Source organism: Linepithema humile, chromosome 5, assembly GCF_040581485.1.
Source record: "Linepithema humile isolate Giens D197 chromosome 5, Lhum_UNIL_v1.0, whole genome shotgun sequence".
In the NCBI taxonomy this organism is placed as follows: domain Eukaryota; kingdom Metazoa; phylum Arthropoda; class Insecta; order Hymenoptera; family Formicidae; genus Linepithema; species Linepithema humile.
The window spans coordinates 21,765,203-21,780,883 of NC_090132.1; the positions used below are offsets into that span (position 1 = coordinate 21,765,203).

Below are 15,681 nucleotides of genomic sequence, written 5' to 3' on the forward strand. Positions count from 1 at the left end.
AGATGTTTCCTGGAAACGTTCTCCAAATAATAACATATTCCAACAAGAACATAACCTCTTTTTATAGTTTACTGCAAGTTTGTTGTGTCTTGATTAGCAATAATGGATACAAAGACTTTAATAATTCTTGCTGAATTATTGAATGACAATAACAATGTGGGTAGAAGTACTATGAGGAATTTAGCCGAATTGCACAAGTAATTATGATAAATGTATAGGAAAGTATTATGAAATTTGTGCTACTTCGATATTTAATTTATATTGTCCCTGCTAAATAATAAAAATTATATTATATTCTAATATTTATATAATATATAATTAAACCACTAAAATTTTTTAATATTTAAATTTATAAGTTGCTTCAGTTCGGTTTGCATCTTATCAAGATATAGTTTCTTAATATTGTGTAAACCTCGAAAAATCAACTTTTGAAATTTTTATTAGTAGCTTATTTCGATCTTAATTTCTTATCTGGTATATAAATCTGATATAGATTATACCAGTTCGAATAACGATATTAATACTTTCTAGTATTGGAGTATCACTGGCCACTTCCATTCTCGAGCGCACTTCATCATCAGAAAGCGGCAGGGATCAGTAAAGACCGAGACCACGCGCGGTTCAAGATCTTCGCGCAAAACGATCAGACACGTCGAACAGAAGATTGCATACGTACGACGTGAGAAGTGCTGTTAAATATATCGTGAATTCTTGTGAAGTAAGTGTTTGCGAATGTTTTGTTAAACTTGATCAATTGTGGAAATGTTGTTGACACATTCCTGTGGTGTAACACTTGTAGCGGAAAACTCGATCGTCGATTGAAAAATTTGACCGGTTTATAGCGTATACGATTTTTAAAAGTAATTAACAGTTAACTTAAATTAAGATTTTTTAAAAACAAGAACATTCGGTAAAATTAAATAATAAGAACAGAAATTTTAATCACATTCATTTATAATGAATCATATAATGAATCATACTAAAATACTTTAATAAAGAAATTAAATTGAAAGAACGACTTTCACAATTCACATTATTAAAAATAATTTTGAAAATAAATTAAAAAATTTTAGAATTAATTTATCCAAAAATAAATCAAGATTTAATCGTGATAAGAGCACATTGAAGCATGCGCAATGAATTGCACATCTCGATAATTAATGTTTAAATTAAATGTCGGATAAAATAAAGTTATGCAAATTGATTGCGAAGTTAGATTTTATTATTTATTAACATTTTTGTTATCTAAAAAAATTTTTAAATTATTTTATTTGATGCATTAAATATTTCCATATTTTAGCGCTGTTTATGTCATTTTTATTTAAAAAAAATCAATATTTATTAGACAAATAAAATAAATTCGAGATACTGCATAGAAATAATCTCGTGTTGATTCAGGTTCGATGTCAATTGATGGAGTAATAAGATAGAAAAGCATCACTGCGGATTTCAACGAATTGATTGGTGCAACGTGCGGATGTGTTGCAACTTGCCGGTGCAACGTCGGCAAAAATAGGGTCTAGTGTTTATCGTCGCGGTAGCGTGGATTCACAACAAGTAAAAAGCGAAAGTGGCACCAGTCTCATATATATATTTAGCATGGAAGTCGCATATTTTACGGAATTTCCGTTGATCAAAGAGTATCTCCCACCTTGCAACTGGCGCATGCAACTTGCGACGCATTTATGCGCCGGTTATGCAATTTAGCATGTTTCGCGATTACAAACGCGATTACATCGTTTGTGAATAAATAACAAACAGTGATATGTTTATGCTTACGTGTGTATATTTATTTTTTATGCGGTGATAAACATATTAATGCATATTTGGTGCATATAAAGGTACATATTCGTGCAAGGCTAAGCACGTGTTTGTTTTAATTACTGTATATTGCAACTTTAAGAAATTCACTTGTCATCCAACACGGAAGTAATAAGTTTTAATGAAATATGTTTATTTGTTATGAGACGTAATCTTTCTTTTAATAGTTAATAATACCTGATGTATTATTACCAGCATCATAGTAGAATACTTATCTAATCTTGTTTACTTAATCTATCTTCTTTTCTACCTTTTTTGTCATATCATTGTCAGTTTGATTCAGTTTGATGGTCCAAATTTTATGACACAGTAATACTCAAAAGTAGCTTGAACAGAAAACATTGCGAATCAGTAAAATTTTTTTTAAAAGAACATATTGATTTATTTATTTTTTATTTAACAGATTTATTCACTCAAATTTTTATTTCTATACAGAGAATGATGGGTACTATATATATAATAGGACTTGTACTGTTAACAAGAACAGCAGCGGAGTGGAGTGTTGATATTCCGCCTGATATAACTGTACATATGAATGAAATGGTATCAATTCCATTCAACATACTTCCTGAGAATGATACCAGCTTGCCATCAAATTTATCTGTGCCAGAAACTGTGCTATTGACTAGTGCCAATACTGACATTGCAACATTGGATCTATCGCTAATGCATAATGAAACATTATTTTATGGTACTTTAAATCTCACTGGTGTATTCCTTGGCAAAACAAAATTGATATTAACTCTGGTGGAAAATGGGGTAAGTGAAATATAGATGAAAAGCTAATATTGTTGCTTGACAAATGACCAAGATTTTTTTTTTTTTTTAGAATAAAAGTAGCAAAGAGATTTCTAATATTATTATAATACGACAAGAACGCCTCATAGATACCATATTTACTACCAGTGTTGTGTTACTTGTATCTATTTTATATATTAATTTCGGTTGTGCGATGGATTGGAGTGTGTGCCGCAATACTTTAAAAAGGCCAATAGGTCCTTCCATAGGATTTTTTTGTCAGTTTCTTATCATGCCCTTGGTGAGTTTTTTTTAAATCATAAATATGATATACACATCACAGCTGATATGCGGATATTTTTGAACTTTGCGCTTCTACTTTTTTATCCAACTTTTTATGACTCAGATTTTATAATATTTTCAGTTAAGCTTTTTCATTGGATATCTTTTATTTCCTGATCATCCTGAACTGCAAATAGGATTGTTCTTCACAGGGATAAGCCCAAGTGGTGGTGCTTCTAATATTTGGACAGTATTACTTGATGGCAATCTAAGTCTCTCAATCACAATGACTACTATATGCACCATTGCTGCATTTGGTAAGGAATATATAATTAAAAAAATAAAAATAATTGTGTTATAGCACCTTTTAAAATTTTATTATTCCGTACAGGAATGATGCCATTTTGGATCTTTACATTGGGAAGATATATTTTCGCACAAGCACAGATCACAATACCTTATCGTCAAATAGGTACTTTGGTGATTGGTCCTGCGATTCCACTACTTATAGGATTTTTCGTACAAAAAAAGCTTCCAAAAGTATCAAGAACATTAGTCAAAGTAATGAAGCCTTTCTCCATAATTTTAATTCTATTTATTGTTATATTTGCCATTGTGACTAATCTGTATCTTTTCAAACTATTCTCATGGAAGGTAAGCTAATATCTTTCTTAGTTCTATGAAAAAATCAGAATACAAAATATGTATATTTATTACTTTATTTTAGATCATAATTGCAGGAATGGGCTTGCCCTGGCTGGGTTTTACATTCGGTTTTGTGGTAGCGAATATCTTTAAGCAATCCCAATCCGATATACGGGCGATAGCCATTGAAACAGGTGTTCAAAACACCGGCGTAGCTATCTTTTTATTACGATTTACATTGAAGCCACCCGCGGATGACCTAACTACTGGTAAGTGTGCAAATATATATACATGTGTGTTATCTAAATTATCTAATATACGTCTTTTCAGTGGTTCCTGTGTCTACTGCAATAATGACACCAATGCCATTAATAATTTTATATATTATAAAATTAATTTATCAATATAGGCAGAAAACACAAAGAAAAATGACAGATCCCATTTCTTCATCTGAAAATCTCCAACAAACTACAGATATTTCTACCATCGCGCAATCAAATGAATCTAAATTAATTAACCATGCAGAGTAATAATTCTTTATATCTGCGTTGATATAAAAAGAAATTATGTCTATTTACATATTGCTGTTAAAAACTTATAATTAAGGATAAAGTGGTGATATGTACTTTAGAATCATTATATTATCTAGGTCACATAATTAAGGAAGGTAATATCTCTACCGTTGTTTAAAATAATTGAAAATTATATTTTTTATGCAGATGCTATTTAATAGTTATAATTAATAGCAATTTATTTATAGATATATGTAAAACAGGACATTATTTAGCGAACAAAAATATTTGTTAAATATTTTATAAGTGTTAAATATTAAATGCATTTATATATATTTTTCAAAAGTGTTAAACATTAAATAATATTATATTTTTCTAAACTTGCTTTCAATATATTTAACAAACTCCAATTCCTAAACGTAAGATTTAGACACATTAAATTTATAAGTGTAGTATCAAAATTCTTAATTCAAAGAAATTAATATCTATTAAATTGTTGGTATTTTAACTTTGAAAAAAAGTTTTTAGAAATTTTTACTGGTTTACGAGTAAAATCTATGTCAAAAATTGGCGCCATCGAAAAAGTTACCATCAGCGCCATCATCCAACTGAAAGATAGGAACAAATAACAACAAATTTAAAAAATTTATATTATTCTTTGTGGCAATGATAATTATTCGGTGAAAATGTGCGTAAGCTAACTTTTTGCAATAAATATTTAGCGTAATTAACATTAAATATTGTATGTCATGTAACAATTGTACAATACGTAACCAATATAACTATATAACTATTGGTTAAAATTTAGCATTCTGAGGTTGGTCAGCCTATATCCAGGTGGTCGCCGCTCACTTCAACATGCACAACTTCAGTTTACAGTACGAACTTGAAGAAGAGTGAATGATCGTCTCGGACTTTGCAGTTTCGCGTTGGTCGAAGATGCAATTTGGTTTTGTCAGCCGACAACACGCTAATTGATAAATGTGATAGAACATATCCTCAAATCAAGTGCACGGTTGTGACGCGCGCATTTACGCGAGCGAAAGAGATAGAGTGACAGAGACGGGACGAGGGATAGAGCATGCGACCGCGCCTTTGCGACGTTTCTCCGTGCGTCGATGAGGATGGGAAGTGCGCCGCCGCCGCCGCCGCCGACGACGACGAGGGACGAAAGTAAGATAGGGATAACGTCGCTGCGGTGCGTCGTGCGGTGCTGCATCATCATCGCTTAGGAATGGTATCGCCGTCCAAGCACCAACACCAGCAGCAACAGCAACACAGACAGCCGTCGAGAGAGAACAAGTCCGATCTGCAACGAACATCACGTAAGTCCCGGAACGCGTAATTCCGCGTTGCATAATAACGCGTCGAACCGGGCTGGCTGTTAATGGACATCGCTAGAGATGTTTGCCCGGCTGTTAACATTCATATGTGCGTAGCTCCACACACAACGAGAGACCAATCGGTGATCACCTGAGTGTTCGAAACTTCTTTAGCAAGGAATATAGTTGTTTTGACAAATCTGTACATGTATGTGTTATTATACTAAAAAATCTTGAGTTTTTACAGATCTGGATACTTTCTGAATCTGTCTTACAATTAGTTTGAATACTACGTGCAAGTAGTAAAATCTTTACTGTTGTCAGCGAGTACTCTAAGTGATCATTGGTGTTTTCCTTGTTATATTGTGTGAACAATAATGATGATTCATTATATGTATCTCATCTCATAGTGCGTTCTCTGGATGTGAGTAACAAGTCAGTTAATTGTTGCTTGATTAGATGCTGCACCAATGTGACTGTATCATGTGATTTGTACAGCGGTTGGTTTGAATATGAAGCGACTAACGCTAAACACATACTTGCTTCACTACATTTTCTAAGAATTTATGAAAGTTGTTTTTAATGTTTTCTTTAATGTATGTTTCCATCAATTCATTCAATTTGTTCAATTCATTTACAACAAAAATCTATTTCCTTATTTCACATTATATTTACAAGTGTAATAATCATCGCGCAAATTACAATGTCAAATGAGTAAAGTAACACTTTTTTTGTAGATGTTCGTATACAAAAGGGCCCGAAACCTTTGGAAAAGAAGTCGTTCTATTTGGACGTAAAGAATCATGCCATCGCGGCCAAGCTAGAGGCAAAGATCAAGGAGTTGGGTGGAGTGAGTTGCATTTGATTTTTGCTTGCGCGATGCTGTGTTAGAGTAGTCTGTAGCCCTGTTTTCCGCATCGTTTCTCGCCACTTATCGATTTGTCAGAACGTTTTGGTGTATTTCAGGCGAGTGTGCGAGCCCCTCTCTCACTTTCTCTATCCGTCTCTTTCTCTGTCTCCCTCCTTCCCCGCTCCTGCCCCTCTCTGATCCTCTCTTCCCGCCATTTTCGATCACTATGCCTACAGCCGCTTCGACGTAACGCGCGCCTCGTTCCCCTGCCGAGAGCGCAACACAAAAATTTCTCATGGCGATGCGCTCTTCGGCCATTCAAGCCGACCTCGTTGCCGCGCGATACTGAGTACGCGCGCGATTATCGAACTGCCGGACCAACGACAAACTCGTTCCCAAAAAAATCCCGCGCGCAGACTTTACCGCGTCATTTGCTAACCACTGCGATCTTCAACACTGTAACTTTTTTGATTAATTTTCTAACGCATTAAAATTTATTTTTTATTTTCTTTAATAAAAAGATTATTTGTAAACTATTTTAACAGTAAGAGAGAAGTATTAAATGTAAATTTGTTGAATGATAAAGTAAAGTTGTTTTACTTCAGTTGTGTAGTTGTGTGTATAATAGTAATATCAATTATCGTTAATATTTCTTGGAAGAAAATATTCGTGATATCTCAAAAAGAAGTATATCGCTTTGTTACCATTGTATTTTTACTTTTACTTTGTAAATGTGTCACAACAATTTGTTTAACCGGTGATTTTTAACAGATATACAGTTTGTTGTTTTAAAGTTATTTTACAATTTGTTTTCACAAACTCAATTGAGATTTAATTAATTTTTTTTTAATTATTTAATAAAATTCTAATTTATGTATCTTTGATCTAAATTGAATGTTGTTTTACAAATAGACTTAGAAGTCTGTTTTCCACAAATATTAATTTATTCGTGCTCCACATTCATGCTGATCGTAATCTATACAAATCAAAGACAAAGTTCTTTTGAATTCTAATGTTTTCTGTTAGGTTTTCGCCCCTTTTTCTTTTCTCCTCGAAAATGTATTTATTTCTTTTGACATGAAGAGCACGGTCCGGCTACAAAGGGCAAATCTAACATCTGCGGGACTGATTCTTGCAAACGTGATCGAGCATAATGAACGAGGAAACGGGTTTCCGTGTGTTGCGGAGTCGTGTCCCGGCCGTGTTTCACGCGAGGCCACCGCACGTTACGTCGTTGCCGAGTCGTGCGCGCGGACTACGCCCTAAATTCTGCCTCTCTCGGCAACGCTTGCGGCAGCGACGACGCGATGTTAGCCCGTATACGCACATACAATCACCGTCTCGGAGCCGCGCGCACGACGGACGACCCCGGTCGAACGATTTTTCTGTTGACAAACAATTCCAGCGGTGAATTTCGCGTACGCGCCATCTTCGGAGCAGTCTGTGAAGCTAGCGACTAAAAGAAAACGAAAAACAATTCAAGAAACTTGCATTTTTTGTTGTATAAGATGCTTACGCATACACGAAGTAAATAACATGTTTCTCTGGCAATATTATATTGTTAGATTATGAAGAATTAAGATTTCTCTTTGAAGGTTAGAAAAGAAAAATTGGAGTTAAAGAGGTTAACAATGCAATTTTAGAAAAAGAGAAATTTCATAATATGACATATATAGACATAGAATATAATAATAAGTTTTGTACGTATTTGTATATTTTTAATTACTCCAATCTCATATCTTATTTTGCAGCAACGAAAAGTACAATAGGATGCGACATAAAGCAAATGCAAATTTCAAGCTTTAAACGGTTCTTACCAATTTTTATATTCAACAGTTTAACGGGAACGAAGGAATTAATTCCTCACCACACGAAGCGACGGAGCACGAATACGAAATCGCCTCGCAACAACCTATTAATAGAGCAGCTGTCAAATCGGAGAGTCTCACAGATCCGTCGTCTGTTGACAAACAAATCGCGAAAAACCGGTGCGCATCACGCCATCTGAGCGGCCGCGTGCAAAATTATTTTTCACGCACCGTGTCATGTGTACGTACGCGAAAATTTCGAAAAGCAAGGAGAACAGCGAGAAGATGTGTGGGAAAACGATGGTATCGAACGATGCGGCGGGACGACCGAACGGGAATCACGCGGCGTGTTGCTCCGGCGGTCGCGCGTCCTCACCGTTGACATCTGTGAGAGAGAAATAGACGTGCGCGCCATCCCCAGGCCCCCGCGCCAAGCTGCTAACGGCGAATGGCCATTTTGTGCGTGACAGTTGTCCGCCGCTGGCAGCAGTAGCAGTGAGTAATGTGGTGAAGCGTCCTGTGGCCTTTTTCACGTTCGTACGTTCGTTTGCTCATTCGAGCACTCGACCGTTGCCCACGCCTCTTTCGCGATGTGTCTCGTTATTCCGTTGTGTCGTTGGCCTTTGTGTTCGACGTAGATCCCGCGATCTTCGTTGTGCCGCCAAGTCGAAAGCAGTGTCGGGCGTGCGTTGTTGCGCTGGAAAAGAAATGCCTCTTGACAGCAGTGAGAACGCTTGTCGCTGCAACGCGCGCGACCCGTGTTTCCGCTCGATTCCGCATTGAGTGTGTCATCATCGGTATCGAGATCATCGCCACCCACGCCGGGTATCACCCCACGTGTTTCTAAGCGTCCACGTCCTGATTGTCGGAGGAGAAACGGCTGGCGGCTGACGCACCGCGTCGTATTATTAGAACAACGCTATGCGACCGGCGGGCGGCGAGTGGCGGCGTCCACTACGTGAAAAGCCGTGGTGGTATGCGCGCGCGTTTCCTACCATCGGATCACGTTCCTCTGTGTAACGGTCGGCCCCTGTCGCCGCCACCGCAGTCACAGCCATTCGAAGAAGGCCGCGAAATCACTTGACGTCAGCGTAAAACGCGATGTAAATGTGTGCTCAAGCTGCCAAGCATCGGGCCCCCGCGCTCGCGTCTTGTTTGTATACGTACATATGTCCCGCGCGCGCGACGACGTTTTGCTCGTTGCGCAAACGATAAACTTCCCCGGAAGTCGGACTGTTTCTGTCGCTCACACTGTTCGCTCGCTTACTCGCTCGTTCGTTCGTGCTCGAGAAACGCTCGCGGCGACTGTTTGAATTCGCAAACTCGACAGGCAGTAATCTCGATTGCGAAGGTCTTTGTCTGTGTTCGAGAAGCGGCTTGAGAAATCCCGAGTTTTATTTGGAGAGAATGTGACCTGAATGTTAGTTGAATGTTACTTAGCATTGTGTTACATGCTCATGTATATTTACTTGTTCATTTGCTAATACTTTGAATTTGTTACTTGCACATTGTCGATTATCCATTTTCAACCTGGTGTTTTCTGTTTTTAGGCGATCGAATTGTTTCTAATACGCAGTGTGAATCTTGTAGTCAGCGATAGAATAGATAAGACAGGTCATACGAACTCTGAGAGATCTAGATGGGTCTGTGCCAGTGGTGGCAGCGGGGGACCCCGCTCATTGAGAAGCATAGAAGTCCCTACGCCTACTCCTACACCCCCAACGCCATTACTAAGTTCTGAATGCCCCTCGTCTAATTCTACCAATCTGCGGGGTCAAACTACCCAAAGATCTGTAAGTACGAAAAGTGACAATGTGGATAAACAAGGATGTTGAAAGTGTCTCAATATGTCAGAAATTGTGTACAATATACTCTACATAATAAATCATAATATGATCATATGTTATTCTTGTTAGTGTTTGTGAAGAAAAAGTAATCTTTTTTCTTTAATTTGTCATTATAATGTAAATAAATTTGCAAATTAATTGTGCAGTGATAAGTGTCTAATAATTTTATAAAGCTTTTTATATTTTTAATTAAATAGAAATCGCGAGTGGATGCAATGTTGGAACGTGCTCTGACACAGCCACAACAGTGTTCCGTGGATCCATTAGATAACGCCCACAGTTGGGGAATTCCTATTTGGACAACAGATAAGCTTCAGGCTTGGCTTGACAGAATCTATGCATCTTTCAAAGATACTTATAATTTGAAACAGCTGAAGCAAAACAATCAGCATAACTCGGGGAAAGCTTTGAAGATCAGGCAGTTGAAAGGATCATACATCAAATTTGAATCCTTTCGCAAGTAAGCATCTGTTACTGTGATACTTAACAGTTTTTATTCTCGCGCATAACAATCTCTTTCTCTATTTATAAAATTATCCAACATCTTTATTTACAGGACTACCAGACCTGTGTTCCTGGAATTGTCGTCGTGGCCGACGTTAAACTTCGACGGTGACCCAGGTTCGTGTCCTTTTGACACAAAGAAGCAGGAAAAGCTAGAAAGCAAATTGACAAACAAGGAAGTCAAGGAGAATAAGGAGGATATTGAATCTATAAATAAGGCGGAGGTGCGTTGTCCGCTACTCTATATATGCATACGTAAATATAATAAATATAAAGTATATAAAAAAATAAATTTGCGTAATCACATTTTTTCGTCAAGAGGACATCATGGGCAATTTTTTTTCACATGGACAGGGTAAAGAAATGACTCGGAGACCGCGCGCAGCCACTGCACGTGCCCGCAGAACTGAACAACTGGTTGCTGGTTACTGTGAAATTTGTCATATTCATTATGACGATCTCTCCAAACATGTGCAAAGCGAGCAGCACCTGAACTTTGTAGGGAATGACGACAATTTTTTGTCGTTGGACACGTTAATCAATGCAGGTGCCAATGTGGAAGCGTTTTTAAAATTGAACAGAACGAAAGATATTGAGTGAGTGTCTACAATTGAAATCTTAGTTTTATTTTACCCACCTATTTAATTTTATATTTATTGAATATAAAATTATACTTGGATGTTATTTATATTGAGAGAGTTTGATACTTATATGTAACAGTTGTCGTTTGTAGCTAGTATAATTGTGAACAATTTGTTTATTTCTCTTATAGGAAAGACTGTGACTTGTTCCCCAATGGAGATGGTAATCTTCACAATGTAGTACTGCCCGAGGAGAAGGTTGACAAAAACACCAAGACTTTAAACAACTTTGAAGAGATAAAAATAGTAAACGGAGCACGCAGAAACCTTAATTTAAAGTTAAGCTCGCATAATCTGCGTACTCGCACGAAACACGAAAGTGGGCATCTTCTCAGGTCTAAGGGCAGCCCGTGGCATGAAGTGGATAAGAATGACAAGTTGTACGACAAATTGGAGGGTTTCACCATCAAGAAGCGCTCGAAGGGTACCATCTGGATTGAGGAAGATGATCCGGATGTAAAATACACGGAAGATATCTTGAAGGAATCCAAACAGGAAGATTATAAAATAAGGACGTTCTCGAAAGATATCGATGAGGTTTATAACAATAAGGATAATATCAATAGTAAACATAGTAATTCGGATCCGCCAAATTTGCATCCGGCGATTGTACATAATAGTATGCAAAACGGTATTATAAATTCGCGTCACATATCGGAGGATCCGGATTATCTCAAGAGTAAGGACGAGTGTAACGGTGACGAGAACGCGGGTGCTTTGGAGTGCGCGATAAACGAGAACGGTGTAGTCGACAATAATTATACCGGAAGTTGCAAGCCGTGCAAAGGTGATTTGTTTCAAAAAGACAATTGTGCATTACAAGCGAACAAAGTAACGATTGACGCGAAGAAATTTTCGAACGATGCGAACGAAATTGTTTGCAACGGCCACAATGACAGAAGTGAACACAAAGACCTGAAGGCGTCGCAAGAGGACAACATTCGATTCGTGAAGCTCAAACATCCCAGAGTCAATCGAAGAGGTGGCAGAGGTATTAGAGGCCGGTGTCGACATCGATTGTCAGTGGAGGAGCGTTTAATCGAGGATAATCGCGCTTACTATAAGGTAGAAGTGTTGGGTAATAAGCTACGATCGAGTGCGGTGCCGGGTGCCAATTTGCAACAAGTGATATTGAAAGAAAGCGATGGCGAAGAAAAAAAGGAAGCACCGTCGAGTGCTGAGAAGCCGGTGGTAGTGCGATTTAAGCGCGTGAGAAAGTCGGAGTTGTCGTTGCTGAGCGATGAGGCGGAGTCCTTCATGTTCGGCGAATCGAAGCGGGACGATTCTAGCGAGCAAACGAGCGACGGCGAGCAGAGTAGCGTGCTACCGAGAGACACGGAGAGCGAGGTCAACGATACTGCCAGTTCGTCCCTGCTGTCTACCTCGTTAAATTCCAGTCCTATGAAGCAGGAGATTCTCGAGGAGGACTCGCAAGATTCCATGCACTTGGGAAGAGCGAGGAAAAGAAGACGTACACAGGCCGAAGCGTTCATCAAGGACAATGCGGACTACTACAAATTTGAAACGCCGGGTAGCAGGCTAAGGTATCAAGCTCCATTGACCGGTATTAAAGACGGCGTCATGGACGACGGCAGGGAACACACGACGGTGAGAAAATCGTCGCAAGAGCCGAAAGACTGCAAACCGCAAACTGACGACGTTGTTGAGAAGACTTATCCGTCCAAGCCATCGGCGGAGATTGAGAAGATGCAGTTCTCCTTCGAGGCGATACCCAAGTCCGAGCCATGGTATCAAACGTATCAACGTCAGGACATGGGCGCTGAGTTCTGGCACTGTTTCAGCGAGTGCGACGCGATGAAACCATTTCTCCTGCCGTATGAGATCGAAAACTTTCACGAGACGCTGCTGAAAGCGCAGAGTAGATTCGAGATGGGGAGAAAGAGGGGTCGCGGTCGCGGAATAGGATCGTCGGGACGTTCGCCGAGGAAGAGTCCACGCTGCCATGCGTCCACGTTGGCCATTATGTCCACTATAATTCGCAAAAAGGAACAGCAGACGTCGACTCTGTCGACGATAGAGGAGTCACCGCCGCCTGTTAGATCGCGCACGAACACACCCAAGCCCGAGCAAAAGCAAGATTCCAAATCGGACGTGGATGAGGAACTGAAGGAAATGGCGAAGACGATTGACGAGATGCTGAGCACGAAGGGCATGACAGAACTGGACGATTCGTTCGAGCTCAACTTGGACCTCGCGCAGACCGACAATTTCTGCGGTCCGAACATACCGAAAGGCGCGCCGCCGAATCTGCTGGAGCTACTCGACAACTGTCAGGACATCACCAGTTGCCTGGAGAACAACTCGTCGTGCGCTTGCTCGGAATGCGGTGAGACGAACATCGATACTCCGCTGAGACGGCGGAAACGAAGAAAAAACCGAACGGGCTGGCCAGTTGGTAACAAACTGAAGAAGAAAGTACAAACGACTAGCAAGAATTTGATCGACTGCGAACGAGAATCGTTGTCGGAGAAGAGATTGTTCGCTGACAATGTTTTTGCCAGGCGACATACATTGGACAGTACGTCCAGTAGATTGTCGGAGATGATCGAGTCTCACGCGGTGACTACGTTGAATAACATCGCATTGTCAACCGCCACGGAACGACTGAGCGTTAGTCAGAAGAGCGATGCTTCGCTGGAAACTAGTGCGTCGACTACAACTCACAAGACGTATCACAAGGCGCTTTCAAAGAGGGACAAGAACATAGAGACCAGCAATAACGACAACGCGAGTTACGTGGAGGTGTCATCCGTCTCGGAAAACGCGTGCGACGATGTAACGAATAAGAACTACCTATCTAACAAGGATTATCCGTGTAGGAAGGAGCTATCGGAGATCGAGGAGGTTTCGGAGAACGATTCGGGCAACGACGAGAATCACGAGAACCAGAAGAATCCGTTCGATAGAAAAGACGTCGTGAACGCGATCACCGAGAGGAATGTAGTCGCAAAACCGTCGTCCGTCAGGAAACAACGGCAGCGCGAGCACGTCACTGTCACCGACAGTTGCGAGTCGCGAGACACGGAGATTGAGAATCAGGACAATCTGCAGTTGCAGTGCAGGAAGGATGCGGAGTCCGGTATAGTTCCTAAGAAGCATCACAACCCCAGTTCCGAGTTGTCGTCGCCGAAGCGTCAATTACGAGGTAGCAATTGCGAAGAGAACTCATCCGAAACGGCAGAGTTGTTGAAGCATCGTCGTATTGTGTTCGCCACGACGAGGCGCAGTCGAATAGGCTCACGGAAGCGCCATCCCAGGAAACGTCAATCGAGAACGGCCGTTACCCGTAACAATCTATCGTCGTCCGATCACGGAATAGTCTACGACGACGAGAACTGTAAAAAAGATGCCTACTTGAGTATTACATCGTGTAATAAGAAGCAGTCGCCGGCTTCCGGGATGCGCGGCAGTGTCAAACGCAAAAGCGAGGCTATATCATCATCGGACAATATCCAGGACTTGTCCGAATCGACGATAGATCAGTGCACGTTGTCGGACCGCGTTAGTCCTTCGGTATTATCATCCACTGAACTCGAGCAACGTCGTTCGAGCATCGAATTCCAGCCGGTCGTGCGAATGATGAAGCTCGACGATCAGATAGACGTGGATCACAGTATTTTGTCGTCGGTGACGGTGGCGAGCAACCGGCGTTTGAGAAGTTCCGTCGGCTCTTCGCGGTCGAATCCTAAGCCGCCGAAGAAGCGCATCAAGTCTGGACGCGGTCACTTCAACCGGTGATTGAAGAGTAGCTGAAGACCTGGAAGACGAAAAGGAAGAAAAAAAAGAGGGCTGTACTGCAACTTAAATTACAGCGACGGTGGCCGATTATCGGTTTTGCGATATCACATCTCACCATCGCAGTGTACATTGTGTATAAAAATATTATTTGTGTATGTAGAATAGTATTTAACATCGCATAGTATTCTATCCTTCTCTTTCTCTGTCTCTCTAGTGATACCGTTCTACTTAGTGACATTCTTTCAGGTGATTAGTTTTAATGCTCTCCAGCCGGTACATCCTATTGTGTATATTCTTTAGATGCGGTCAATGTGTTCTTGCAAATGGGATAGTTTTGTCCTATTTTCTACTAGATCCATCGTTCCTTTTATCTACTTTTCCCTCCTTTTTTTGCATTGAACGAAAATTATATATCTTGAAGACAAACGTTTCGTTCAAATCATGTTTAATAATTATTTCTATTTAGAGTGTATTACATTTTTAGAATACGCAAGACTGCATACAGCTTTATAACAGTGTAATAACACATACACATTTCCATTATGTTGTCTATTATTGAAAGAACTAATGTTCTACATTTTTGATTCCCCCTATATATATACGTCCTAAATATTTTATTTCAAGCAAAACTGTTATAAATCGCTCATGAGTTCAGAAAGAGAAATTATTATTATTAAAGATACGAATTTTCCATTAAAAGTCGTTTCACTATATTGCACCTTTCTCCGTGAAAGTTTCCTTAAATCAAATTGTGCCAATTGATTTTGATCCAACAAATTATGAAATTCCAAATATGAGTACTAATTTAAAAAAAAAGCAAAGTTATGGAGCAACCAGTTAATTATTACTCAAAAATGGAAATTTTTTTATTTCATAAAACAGAAAATCAAGTTTTGAAACAGTATTAATAATTTTGACATTACTGACGTAATCTTATTGTCATTAGATTAAT

General features: G+C 39.5%; 2 protein-coding genes and 1 long non-coding RNA gene across 7 annotated transcripts; 2 read left to right on the forward strand and 1 right to left on the reverse strand.

Annotated features, from left to right (window-relative positions):
* The first annotated feature begins 576 nt into the window (after positions 1–576).
* LOC105676188 (ileal sodium/bile acid cotransporter-like) lies at positions 577–4,378 on the forward strand. Of its 2 annotated transcripts, XM_012373907.2 has the most exons (8): positions 579–718; positions 1,399–1,841; positions 2,257–2,580; positions 2,651–2,860; positions 2,984–3,158; positions 3,233–3,495; positions 3,569–3,755; positions 3,817–4,378. In XM_012373907.2, exons 3-8 carry the CDS (start codon positions 2,260–2,262, stop codon positions 4,014–4,016), a joined length of 1,356 nt encoding a protein of 451 aa, XP_012229330.1. In that variant the 5' UTR covers positions 579–718; positions 1,399–1,841; positions 2,257–2,259; the 3' UTR covers positions 4,017–4,378. The 2 variants fall into 2 exon arrangements, with proteins under 2 accessions (XP_012229331.1, XP_012229330.1); XM_012373908.2 differs by lacking the exon at positions 1,399–1,841 and having other exon boundaries at positions 577–718.
* Positions 4,379–4,856: 478 nt separating this feature from the next.
* LOC105676069 (protein chiffon) lies at positions 4,857–15,428 on the forward strand. 4 transcript variants are annotated; one of them, XM_067355378.1, is made up of 7 exons: positions 4,857–5,323; positions 6,058–6,170; positions 9,529–9,771; positions 10,023–10,285; positions 10,382–10,553; positions 10,684–10,925; positions 11,102–15,428. In XM_067355378.1, exons 1-7 carry the CDS (start codon positions 5,233–5,235, stop codon positions 14,727–14,729), a joined length of 4,752 nt encoding a protein of 1,583 aa, XP_067211479.1. In that variant the 5' UTR covers positions 4,857–5,232; the 3' UTR covers positions 14,730–15,428. The 4 variants fall into 4 exon arrangements, with proteins under 4 accessions (XP_067211479.1, XP_067211481.1, XP_067211480.1 ...); XM_067355380.1 differs by lacking the exons at positions 4,857–5,323; positions 6,058–6,170 and adding an exon at positions 8,350–8,473; XM_067355379.1 differs by lacking the exons at positions 4,857–5,323; positions 6,058–6,170 and adding an exon at positions 9,264–9,398.
* Positions 5,950–8,327, reverse strand: LOC136999992 (uncharacterized). Its single transcript, XR_010890306.1, has 2 exons — positions 7,988–8,327; positions 5,950–7,626 (listed from the first exon to the last, which is right to left on the reverse strand). It is a non-coding gene; the product is annotated as an uncharacterized lncRNA (long non-coding RNA).
* Positions 15,429–15,681: the final 253 nt, after the last annotated feature.

What these genes read in the sequence shown, in the direction of transcription:
- LOC105676188 (XM_012373908.2), top strand. Translation starts at nt 2,260, where the DNA reads ATGATGGGTACTATATATATAATAGGACTTGTACTGTTAACAAGAACA. An exon ending in AGTTTCTTATCATGCCCTTG is followed by an intron (nt 2,861 to 2,983) that starts GTGAGTTTTTTT and finishes TAATATTTTCAG; the next exon opens with TTAAGCTTTTTCATTGGATA. An exon ending in ATGCACCATTGCTGCATTTG is followed by an intron (nt 3,159 to 3,232) that starts GTAAGGAATATA and finishes TATTCCGTACAG; the next exon opens with GAATGATGCCATTTTGGATC.
- LOC105676069 (XM_067355378.1), top strand. Translation starts at nt 5,233, where the DNA reads ATGGTATCGCCGTCCAAGCACCAACACCAGCAGCAACAGCAACACAGA. An exon ending in AAATTTGAATCCTTTCGCAA is followed by an intron (nt 10,286 to 10,381) that starts GTAAGCATCTGT and finishes CTTTATTTACAG; the next exon opens with GACTACCAGACCTGTGTTCC. An exon ending in AATCTATAAATAAGGCGGAG is followed by an intron (nt 10,554 to 10,683) that starts GTGCGTTGTCCG and finishes TCACATGGACAG; the next exon opens with GGTAAAGAAATGACTCGGAG.